The sequence below is a fragment of the Atractosteus spatula genome, chromosome 9 (assembly GCF_055471065.1).
Source record: "Atractosteus spatula isolate fAtrSpa1 chromosome 9, fAtrSpa1.hap1, whole genome shotgun sequence".
NCBI classification, from domain to species: domain Eukaryota; kingdom Metazoa; phylum Chordata; class Actinopteri; order Semionotiformes; family Lepisosteidae; genus Atractosteus; species Atractosteus spatula.
In genome coordinates this window covers 6177851-6189873 of record NC_142714.1, presented here as the reverse complement: position 1 = coordinate 6189873, position 12023 = coordinate 6177851, and the positions used below count along the sequence as shown (strand labels likewise).

General features: G+C 38.7%; 1 protein-coding gene across 1 annotated transcript; it reads left to right on the top strand.

The window, feature by feature from the left end:
- The first annotated feature begins 9432 nt into the window (after nt 1-9432).
- On the top strand, nt 9433-11752 carry foxg1a (forkhead box G1a). Its single transcript, XM_088925134.1, has one exon. It carries the CDS (start codon nt 9594-9596, stop codon nt 10821-10823), a length of 1230 nt encoding a protein of 409 aa, XP_088781260.1. The 5' UTR covers nt 9433-9593; the 3' UTR covers nt 10824-11752.
- Nucleotides 11753-12023: the final 271 nt, after the last annotated feature.

Genomic DNA, 12023 nt, shown 5'->3' with positions numbered 1-12023 from the left:
TTTGAAGTTTTCAGTTTGGATTTTGTTAAGATAACCAAAAAATGACTGGTGTTTTGAGATTTTTAAAGGGTGAAAAATAACGATAACAAGTTCATTAGTCAAGTTAGAGTTGTTAATTCAAGAGTTCAGTTAGGCCAAGATTATAAAGCCTTTATCTCGCCCGATTAAGAATTTAAAGCAGAATTGTGGCTGGTTAAATTTGTGGCCACGCGGTGGCGCCAAATTACCGCTAGATTTCACAAGACCTTTATACTCCTCGTGGTAGATTTGGATGTCAGATAATTTGTACTTTAAGGTCAGTTTAAGACTACCCAGTATTTCATTATTTCAACATTCCCTGTTGTCTGTTGTGTATCAGGTTTCAGCATTTCTATTCCGTTTTACAACTGTTAAAGAAAGGTTTCTTTTTCTTTTTACAATAACAGAGCTAGCTGTATTTTGACCAGGTAGAATAGGCGTCTTTGTATGTATTTTTTCAGTCTTGAACATCAACCCCTAGAATTCCCCCTTTGTTCTTTTGATTGACCCCAACTCCAAGCTGTTCAAAACTCCCCATTCCATTTCCAATTAATTATCATCAGTAATTAGACGACATAGAAATAAATTTGTGCATCACATTTCTTCCTTCTGGTTAATTCCTGTTTCATTGTTGTTACGAATCAAGGGCCGACTAGTTACAGATGAGCCTCTGTTATAACAAATGTAAAAAGTTTGTTTTGAATACATATGGTCTTTTTGTTAAATACGTGGGCTGAAAATAAATAGTTTATTTGCATTTCTCGGTTATTTTATTTTTTTTAGAAAATGTTGTTCATTCAATGTGTAACAAAGGTAGACCTAAGTATTTCTTTCACCGTTATTTTCGAAATGCCTAATGCCATATATTAGTTTAGGTTTTTCTTACGTGTCTGAAAATCCACGTGGTATTTCCTCTACTTTTCTCCATAAGGAAGAATTATTAGATTTTTATTACAGGCAAACAGCTTAAATATAGTTCTAATGTGCAGATTAACTTCCAATTCGACAGATATGTGTTATATTTCCAATTTGTATTAATAAACCATTGAGATCGAGGTAAGACGATCGATTTTTTTAGAAATACATTAATAGTTCGTTATTTCAAAGTGAGTTTGGTAAGCTGTTCCATAAATCCTGAACTTTTCCCCACTGAAAATCGGAACAATTGTACCCCTCTGTCAAATGAAAAAAGAACTTCATACGACTCTTCGCCAGAGTTCTGTGAAAGTAAATTTACGCTCTGTGGCGAGTTTCATGTGAAATGCAAGGTTGCTATAAGAATTTAATTTCCCTTTAATCCTACAAATGGTGTTAACGAACACCCTAAAACTCCGAAAAAGTCCACGTTTTAAACGTCATTATTATTAGTATTAATAATAATAAAAATAATAATAATAATAATAATGAGATGTTATCAAGTAAGCTGTTTGGTCGGCATGAGTCCTTGTTAGCATTAATGACTAGGAAGTCCTTCATGTGTGTTAAAGGGGGTTCAAACAGAGCAATAAACTTAATAGATTTGCTTCTGTGGCTTCAACTATTTTATGCAAAGAAGTGCCAAGGCTACACATAGAGATGTAAATACAAAACGACGCGGATCTCAATCATGTAGTGGATGTGGATATTTTTTTCATAAACAATTCCAACTCACATAGCTCATGTTACAAGATTAGACTGAAAATCTTTCGATAATTGTGTTTATTTTCTTAAATTGTAATAGTGTTTTGGCTGAAAAACCTGAACGAATACTCCTCAAGGATCTTCAAAAATATTTCTGAGTGTTCTCTAATAGCGATCCAAAAAATTGAAGAATTTGTTATTCACTAAACTTACATCCTATTTAAAAAATAATATAAATTTACTAAAAAGGTTGTGTTCGATTTTACGAAAAAAAATTGAGAATAGTTTTGATGTTTAGATAATAGAGGAAGACTTTCATTGTGTTTTTTGTTGACATACTATCTAGGTGACAATAACAAGGTAGGAATTTAAACCTGTTTTCCTTTGCCAGAATTTAAGTCAAGATTGTTTCCAGTTTAGGGCAGGGTTGTAGTTTATTTCTGGAATTAAGACGCTTGTTGGAATGTTTGTACTGACGTGCCTAAATTAACTTTTTAGGTTGAGACGCTCCAAATTCATCGCACAAATCTGTGTTAGGGCGGAAATGAATTTAATAATATTATTAATAATATGCTAAGGCAGTTGATATTACAGCGGGCATAGGGGTACAGGTTGGAGTGGGCGCAGAGTAAGGCTGTTTGGCTACTGTGACTTTGAAGTTCCGCTTACTTTAGACAACCAATACGTAGAAAATAGTCAAAAAGGGTTGTTCTAGTTTAGCTAGGTTAACGGGGAAAGGCTTTTACAGTCGGTGGCCGGAGCGTGTGGTTACCAGCCCCTGCCGAGACCTGTACTTAAGAGGCCCCGAAACTCCCAGCGCCGGCGGGAGCGGTTCTCTCTCGGAGTGCGGCGGGGCGCCCGGGCTCTCCGTCGCGCGGCTTGCCAAGGTAACGGTGGGAGTCGATTTCCGGGGAGCTCGCGCTCCCGCACCGCCCGGCTGCGCTGCGCTGCCTGCCTGCGCGCTCGAGGAAGCCCGGGCTCTCGCAGGTGCGGAAGGAGTGGGGGGGGCGCGAGAGGTCTGCCTGTTGGCGACGAATTTGATCGTCGCTTTCGCCCGCTTCTCTCGAAATTGGAGGGGTGGAGGGGGGTATTCGCCTTGTACCGGGGTTATGACATCGTTCAGAACAAGTGGCCGCAATAAGGTATTGGGGACGGGGACGAAAGGTTTGTGGTATTTCAACCAAACTGCTTTTTCTTAGAGGTGTGTCGTTGCTCGTAGATTCCGACGCCCGTCTGCTGCCCCCGTTTGAACGTTGGATATTGTATGTTGTATATGATGGGGGATTTATTTTGTATGTGAAATGAATGTTTTTCTTCACGTACGGCAAAAGTTATGAAGCGTAATTTTCGGGAACTTCAAAAAAACTCTGGTGATGCAGTACACGTGTCACACGGTGAACTATCTCTGATACGCGACCTTGTACAAAGCGTTAGCTTGTTGGCGGACAACAACACAATATTTTCTTAAAACGGCGACGTTTTGTACAGTTATGACTTCACTGCGGTTTTGCTGTCGACCGCTTCAACCCCAAAGCGGGCTGCACGGAACATTTAGTCTGCGGGCAAGACTTTATCCTTAGGTTAACGAGTGAATGTTGCAGCAGCGAGGCTGCAGTTTAAATAACAGGTCGCTAGTTTGTTGTATTTGTAAAGTGCGGTGTTGTCGGGGTGTTTTTACTCGGGAAAGCGCTTCGCCAGCTTTTCAAAGCGCCACAAACCAGCGCTTCATCTGCCACTAGAGGGCGCTGCCACGACAGCGCTGAGGAGAATCTGCTCCCCAAAGGCCCTGAAACCAGGCGTTGCAAAGTCTCCAGGTAGTCCTGTTTCCATCTTCGCGTAACATCTCTGATTTCCATACACAAAGTATGTGTGCCCCTGCAGTGAATCATGGCTCTGTTTGAATAAATAGCGTATTTATAAACATTTTGTTGTCAGCGTTAAACGCTTCCGTCATCTTTATTCAAACAGTAACACGATTATAATCAATTATATATTCAACAACGTTCAGTATTTTAGAGTAATTGTGCTTGTCAGTCTTAAAAAGACATAATGGTTCGTCATTGTTCTGAGCTTTAGAACAATTTTCTGTAATTAGTTTGAATTATATATCTTAGCTGCGACAATTTGTATTTATGGTTTCGTAATGTTTTAAAATTGCAGTTATGCTTTTTCTTTTTTTCCGTCCTTAAAGTAATGTATACTATTGCAAATATAGAAAGTCCCTTCAGTAAATTGTAGCAAATAATCATTTTAATATATGACCATATTTAAATTTACTCTCTTGCCAAGCATAGTTTATACCAAGACAAACCACACAACGCGTTTTTATAATTACTCACGCGTTACAACAAAGTGCTCAAAGATGGTTGATTGAACTGCGCGGTATTAGTAGTTATACTGTTTTTATGTAATGTTTTTGTTTTGTATCTTAAGGTTTAAAACAGGAGCAAGTCTAGACAAGCTGCTCAATTTAAATATTTACCATGGGACACACACCTCATACACAGTGTAACTCTATTAGTGCTTTAACGCCAATTATAATCTTCCAAGCAATTAATGTAATTATCTGATCAGTATTCTCAGGTTTACTGTAAAGGAATACCTGGCTGCTTGAAAACAAACCACGTGTGAAGTTGTCCAATAACTGAAAATAAACTTTTTAACATGTCGCCTATAATTTCTTTAAATTGTGAATTTATTTTAAAAGTGAATATATTTTACCAAACATTTTATTTAAACAAATAGCTATTGTGGATAAGATTTACTGCATGTTAGCCTCTTTGGACAATATTGGGCATACAACCCTTTTTATTTGGGTGTATATTATTCTCAATATTTTGAGACATAAATCATGATGCACATTATGAACATATGCATAATTCAATCAGTGGTAAATATTGAGTTGTTCTGTTGTATGTGGCTATGCGGATTTATCGTGAACATCAGTATTGTGTTGATGTGTAAAGAGACGTATAGATTCTATATAATATAGGCTCATACAGGGAACATGTAATACACCATTGATCTGAGAAAACAGTAAACAAGTTGTAGAGGAATTAACAAGGGAGACGAAAGACGAAGAAGCAAATAAAGGCGAAAATAATTGCGAATATCAGTCTTTCCAAAATGAAGAAAAAAGCCACAAGAGGACCCCGGGGACATATTAGTTTTTCAATACTGTGGTTACCAAGAACTTCTGTCGCCAGACGGTGTTTTAAGGCAAATTAATTCTGCATTTCGAATTACAAATATTTTATGTTTATTGTACTCCGCGTGAACGACCGGTTAGTTCTGTTGCGATCTGCTCCATGTTTGTTTTAAAAGGACGAGTCAAGGTCCATCTACCTAGAAATAACCATTCAAAACCTGGTTACTCTAACACAAGGCTGTGTGGAGTATACACGTTTAACTAGATATTGCAGAAGCCGAGGAATAGTCGTGCCTAGCGTAGTGTTCTGTGGACAAGCCTCTTCTTCATCAGATGTTTGTATCTTTGCTGTTAATGATATATTTTTAAACATTCGTTTCCGGCGTACAACAAACAATAATTTAGCGGCATACCGCAGGCTGTAGTTAGGAGAGACCGGCGGAAACAGTTATTCGAAATCACTTAGTTTACAGCACTGAAAGATTTCTTATCGGACTTGACAATGTCAATTTTCCAGGTTTGGTCAAAAAAAGGAATTGTTGTATTTCTCGAGTCCGGAGTGCATTATGTCTGATGCTAATCGTAATTAGATATTTTACAATTATTATGTTAAACGGCATCAGCCAATAATCACAAAACACTATCAGAATGCAGAGGCAGTTTGCGATCTACTGTTCAGCTATATGACAAATGACGAAATGGCGCATGTGATTTGTTTCGATCAGTCATATTTCTTTTTGTTAAAACCTATCACTCGGTTCGTATCCGAGGTTTGAACACTGCAGGTTGTCTGCAGGGATGCGATTTTGTGGTTTCCCAGCTACTTAGTAGAAAAGCCCGGTATTCATTCTCTCTGGTACCTGTAATATAAAGCAGAAAGATTATCCTTGAACATTTCAGGGAGTTCCTCTTACAATCATTGACAAAGTCGCCACATTTATTTGTATATTGTTTTCTGCAATGTTTATTGAGAGCAACATAACTAGATAACTGTTGAAAATTATGTACTGTTCAAATTACTGTTCAGCTGTATCATTTCCAATAGGCCAAGCATCTGTGAAGAAAGAAAACATCTTTCGGACACGGTTTGTCTTAAACGAAATTAGTTCAGAGCTCCAAGGCACAAACGAACAATGCATTCGTATTCCGAATGATAATTAAAAATACACCAGAAGGAGTTGCTGTTTAAAAATTAAGATGCACAATTTACTTTCCAACATTACTGGAACACATGAGCACGAGAGCAAATTTCTTCTACAAAAGGAGTCCCTGAAATACTCACCTTCTGTGGTAAATTACAATGTTTATCGTTTTATTGGACGATAACTCCGTGTGCTTTCATGGGGCTAGGAGGAAGGGTAACAGAGCACAGACGCCAACAGGAGGACGCTGGTTTCAAAAGGGGGTTTAAAATATTTCTTTCCTGTAGTCTTAAAAGGAAATTTCAACTGTGCCACAATGTTATGATGGAGAGATGCTGAAATGACAGGCCTGGTAGACGCTTGTCTTAATCATCGGGCTCTTAATTTAGTTTTAGTGCGGGGTTTCTGATTGCTGAGGAACCGCTGACAACCTGCCGACTCTTAATGAGTGACGCGGCGAGGCTGCTGTACTGAAGTAACACTTCCCTCGTGCGAAGACCTCTCACTGGGAAGTTTAGTTCACTACTGTTCTCGCAAACGTAATCATATAACCTGTAACCAAAACCCACATAAGATACAACATGCTAAATACAGTAACTTCCAATCACTAATTGTTAACACATTTTTCAGTCTACAGAGGCCATATTTGGATTTAGTTGCATCAATGGGACTCCTTTAAAAGCTTCCAGCACAGAGATTTAAAAAAAAAAAAAAAAATCGTGGAACTGAGGGCGGGGGTATGCATACATGTGTCTTGCAGTCTTGCAGGACGTGACTTAACTCTGGGGACAGCAATATGTCACGGATTTAAAAAATAATAATCATTCGAAATGAAACTCAATATCCTGAAATTCTGCCCTCAGAAATACGCACTTGGTAACTACAGAATTTCTGTAACTTGAATTTTAAAATGTATAGAAAGAAAGAAAGCGGAACCTACACGCAACACTAGTTTGACGAAATGCACCCCTGAAATGAAACGCACAAGTCCAAGACGTGTCAGCTACAGTTAATTACCATTTTGATTTTATTGTTATGAATGGCTGTAGAGATAATTTGGCTTCAGCGTAGCAGATCTCTTCTCGCATGGTGTGCTCCCATCTCGTCTTCTTGGACTAAAACAGAAGATAAGACGCATTTTGGAAAAAAAAACGACAAAATAGTTAACACCTAGATATCTCAGTGTGTTCGCGCAGGCTTTCTGGCAAACCTAAATGTGAAAAACAGCTTAAATATATTTGGACTTTTTTATTTGACTTTTTGCTACATTTTTGGACTGTAATGTCAGGTGCTTCTCAGATATCACACATAAACTTCTATGGGACGGGTGGCTAGACAGAATGTCCGAACACGTGAGTAATAACCCACAAAGGCCTGCAGCACCACAAATCAAAATGCAGATATGGCGTGACTCTAACTGGATTGTTCTTACAATGTCCGGTAAAAACGAAACACAATACAATGTAAATAACGCTCGTACTAATGCCATACTGATAGATCTAGGAACATTTGTTCTATATCAATTGCCATTAATCTACGAATGGAGCCCCCCGTTGAATACACTTAACTCACACGCAAAAATGTTTAAATAGAGTATAATATAGCACTTCTCCTGATATTATTTGCATATAATTAACAAAAATGTTATTGTTTATTATGCAGCTTCTGTTCTGGCATGTCATGATCAAAGTATGATGCCCATACTTCATAACGCAATAATTCATTTCCGAGAACTGTATAAAATCACAGCTGAATGTGCATTATGCTGTTTTGTATACAAAATTATGTCGGTTTTAATAGAAACACAAAGTATTTTTTCCAACACGAACACCCGGATGCGTCTATTTTTAAAACAGTTCCAATAACAGTTTGCTGTTTATGAGTCTGTAATCAACTAATCTCTTTTTTCACGTTAATCAACACTTTCCCTCCTGCATATCAAAGTGCGGTACAAATAGTAGCGATACTCCACAGCAGTAAATGTTTACGTAACCTGGACCCCAGAATCCGGTTGCACCAAATCACTTAACTACACGCCAGACTGAGTAATATATTTGTCACCCATACACTTTATAGCAATAACGTGATGATAAAAATGATCATTTTTGTCGACCTTTATCTTTTCTTTTCTAATGGAAATGTTGGAAATACTGGCTTGGTTTAACTATCTTTAGATTTGTCCATTTTAGGTCAACATTATAGTATTGTAAACTTACATGTAATAATACAAATATGGATATATTAATATTATATATTTATAATAATTACAAGTGTTGTTTTGGTAGTGACAGTATTAAGTTTAAAAGGCTTACCTTTATATTTAATAATTGGTAATAAGTATTCTGTTTTTCAAAACAATTCACGAGAATCAAAATATCTGAGAATTTAATTTTACTATTTTAAGATGTGTATATATTACATGTCTATATATAGTGTCCACATGGTAAAATATATACTTGTATAAATTACATTTATTTTTGTTACATTTTACACGTCGTGTCTATACGGGTTATAGGTTAAGGTAAGCTTAGCACATAATTCGTAAGACTGACATGCTGTATCAATTCTAATACTTAACGGCACTACAGAAAATTGTCTTAAAATTGTACCGTGTGTCTGTTTCTACACACATAAATTATATTCACATATACTGGTATCTATATATAATGTAAATAAACGCCCGTCATATTGTAACGTGCTCGATTACGTATTTTCGTCCACCATTAAATCATTCGCAAAAAAAATGAATGTATATCGCAAGGAATTTCTAGCATTTTATCATAATAATATTCTGTTACGCGCGTGCGGATTTCCCCTCATTAAGACATTAAGACAAGTTAATCTACTGCAACTTTAGGAAAGAGGAAAGACGCAGAAACGGCTTAGAAAGAGCAAGGCCTACATCGACTCCTCAGCTGCTCTAAGACAAATCTTAATGCCCTGGCTTCTCTTTCACCTATTTTTCGTTAAATGTATTTGGCACAGTTAAGCCGTACTGTTCATCATGCACGAAGAAGTCCATACACGAACTTAAAGTAATTGACACGGCTTTTGTTAAAAAAATATATATATATATCCGCTAGTGTATTTCTAAAATCGATTAATTAAAAAGTAGAATTGGTGCTGGAGACATAAAGTAGTACCTCTCCTCTTCCATCACCTTTCTGTTTCCCTCTTGTGTTTTTCCACGGAGGTATAAACAAACTTTAAACAAAGAGAGAAAATATTGAATCACCAGACTAAAATTATCCAATACAGTGGGATGGATGGAGGCGATGTGATTTATTTTCTTGGTTGGGTTTGGAGCCGAGAACGAGAACCTTTGTTGATGGGATGGGCACATTTTGCATTGCGTTGGTGAACCTTGTGTATCCTTACGCGCTTCAAGTGCTGTGAATGTCCGCTCCGTGATTGGCCGGGATGGGGGAAGACGCTTTCATGCTCCTAGTTCTGTGGTTGGCTGTTGTCAAAAAGGTTCAACCAAATTTTTTTTACAGCCTAGTGTCTGTGGCTCCGTAATTAATTGTAGCTAGCTGTCTCTTATCGACGTGTTTTTCAAGAACATGAAGTAGTTGTTTCATTTTTTTTTACTACTACAGGAGTCGCCAGCGTAAGAGATTGAGATCCAACTGTGCTGCTGCTGTTGCTATTTTATCCTGTGTGTGATGTTGGATATGGGAGAACGGAAAGAAGTGAAAATGATTCCTAAATCATCGTTCAGTATAAACAGCCTGGTGCCCGAAGCCGTTCAGAGTGACAACCACCACAGATCGGCTCCCGAAGAAGAGGAGAAAAACCCTTTGCCTGCCCAGGTGCAGGACACGAAATCCGAGAGCGTGTGTGCCAGGAGTGAGAATACTTCTGCCGAGTCCGCCTGCACGGAGGAGAAGGACAAGCAGGAAGAGAAGAAAGATTGCAAAGAAGGGGACAGCGCGAAAGACGGAGAGAAGAAAAATGGCAAATATGAAAAACCCCCTTTCAGCTACAACGCCCTGATCATGATGGCTATAAGGCAAAGCCCCGAAAAGCGACTGACGCTCAATGGCATTTACGAATTTATCATGAAAAATTTCCCGTATTACCGGGAGAACAAGCAGGGGTGGCAGAATTCCATCAGACACAACCTGAGCCTAAACAAATGTTTTGTAAAAGTTCCCCGGCATTACGATGACCCAGGCAAGGGGAACTACTGGATGCTGGACCCTTCTAGCGACGATGTCTTCATAGGCGGGACAACCGGCAAACTTCGGAGGAGATCGACGACCTCGAGAGCTAAACTGGCTTTTAAACGGGGAGCTCGCCTGACCTCCACGGGACTGACATTCATGGATAGGGCTGGCTCCTTGTACTGGCCGATGTCTCCCTTTCTCTCCCTGCATCACCCCCGGGCGAGCAGCGCTCTGAGCTACAATGGGACCACCTCGGCTTACCCCAGCCACCCAATGTCTTACAGTTCAGTGTTGACTCAAAACACTCTGGGAAACAACCACTCCTTTCCTGCGTCCAATGGCTTAAGCGTAGATAGACTCGTAAATGGGGAAATTCCTTACGCCACTCACCACCTAACTGCAGCGGCGCTCGCCGCCTCCGTGCCTTGTGGTCTGTCGGTCCCCTGCTCTGGCACATACTCCTTAAACCCCTGTTCTGTCAACCTTCTAGCCGGGCAAACGAGTTACTTTTTCCCCCACGTCCCCCACCCTTCAATGACTTCTCAGAGCAGCACTTCAATGACGGCCAGAGCGGCCTCTTCCACGTCTCCGCAGGCGCCGTCATCCCTCCCCTGCGAGTCCTTAAGACCCTCTTTGCCAAGTTTCACTACAGGACTTTCCGGAGGACTTTCTGATTACTTCACACATCAAAATCAGGGGTCTACTTCAAACCCACTTATACACTAACAAACATCCAGTGGATCAGACTGTAAGTGAACATTTTACACGCATTTACATTGTAAAATATATAAAGGAATCCGACAGCAAAACAACAGAAGCCCAGGTATTTTTTATTCAAGTTCCCCATTTTCTGTGCACATCTGTCAAGTCTCGGGGGTTGTTTATTATTCCACTGTCAGCAACGTGCAATGTGAGGGAAAAAAAATACATAGATTTTTTTTTGGGACGGCAGTATAATTACTGTAGAATGTGTATTTAAATAGTGACTGCAGTTTTAATTTTAATATAAAAGAAGAAGATTCTACTACCATCACCGGAGCTCCATGTCTGCAGTATTATCACTTATCATGGCTTTCCTGGTGGGCTCTGATTTTTCAAAATTAAATACTAATTTTTTATTATTATTTTTAAATAAAGATGTGGTATAAAGAGAACGGAAAAAAATAATTCAGCAGTTATAATGCCCTTACCCCACCCCAGGCTCTTTGTTATTTTGTCCTTTTCTTAAAATAAATTAAATACACGAAGCGTTTTTATATTTTTTTTATTTTAACCTCTTACTGTTATTTTATAGACCAAAGAATGGGTTTAGAGATACTGAAGTATTTTTTCCAGTATTCTGCACCATCTGACAGGAAAAAAAAAAGTTTCAGAAGGGGACAAAATCAATGATTGCCTTTAGATTGTGTTGTGCATATTTCAATGTATGTGGTCACTAACAGGTCACATTCTTTTTGTAATTAGTGAAATGTTAATACCTATTGTAATTATAGGTAAACTGCGAACGTGTAACCGTTTTGAGTAAATGCTTCATAAAATTCTTGAGTGATTGTTAATGTCGTCTTTAAATTTCATGATTGTGATATTGTGGTCATATGCCCGTGTTTGTCGCTTAAAATGTTTACCGAAAAATAAAACAATAGGTTACGTACATATATCTGAACACCTTGTCTTTCTTGCACAGCTTTAGAGGAAGAGGTTGCAATATGCAGTCTGTACGGAAACGCTGAAAGCAGATCAGCTGTGAAATATGGTCTAGTTTTTGTGGATGTGACCGTTGGGCCTAGTCTCTGACCTTCAGGAACGGAAATCTCTGTATGTGTACTGTGGTTCAGATATGCTTCACAGGCAGCTATATTTCAATAAAGCTTACAGTCATTCGATTCAGTATCTGTGCGTAAACTGTAAGTAGTGTTAAAAGCCTAT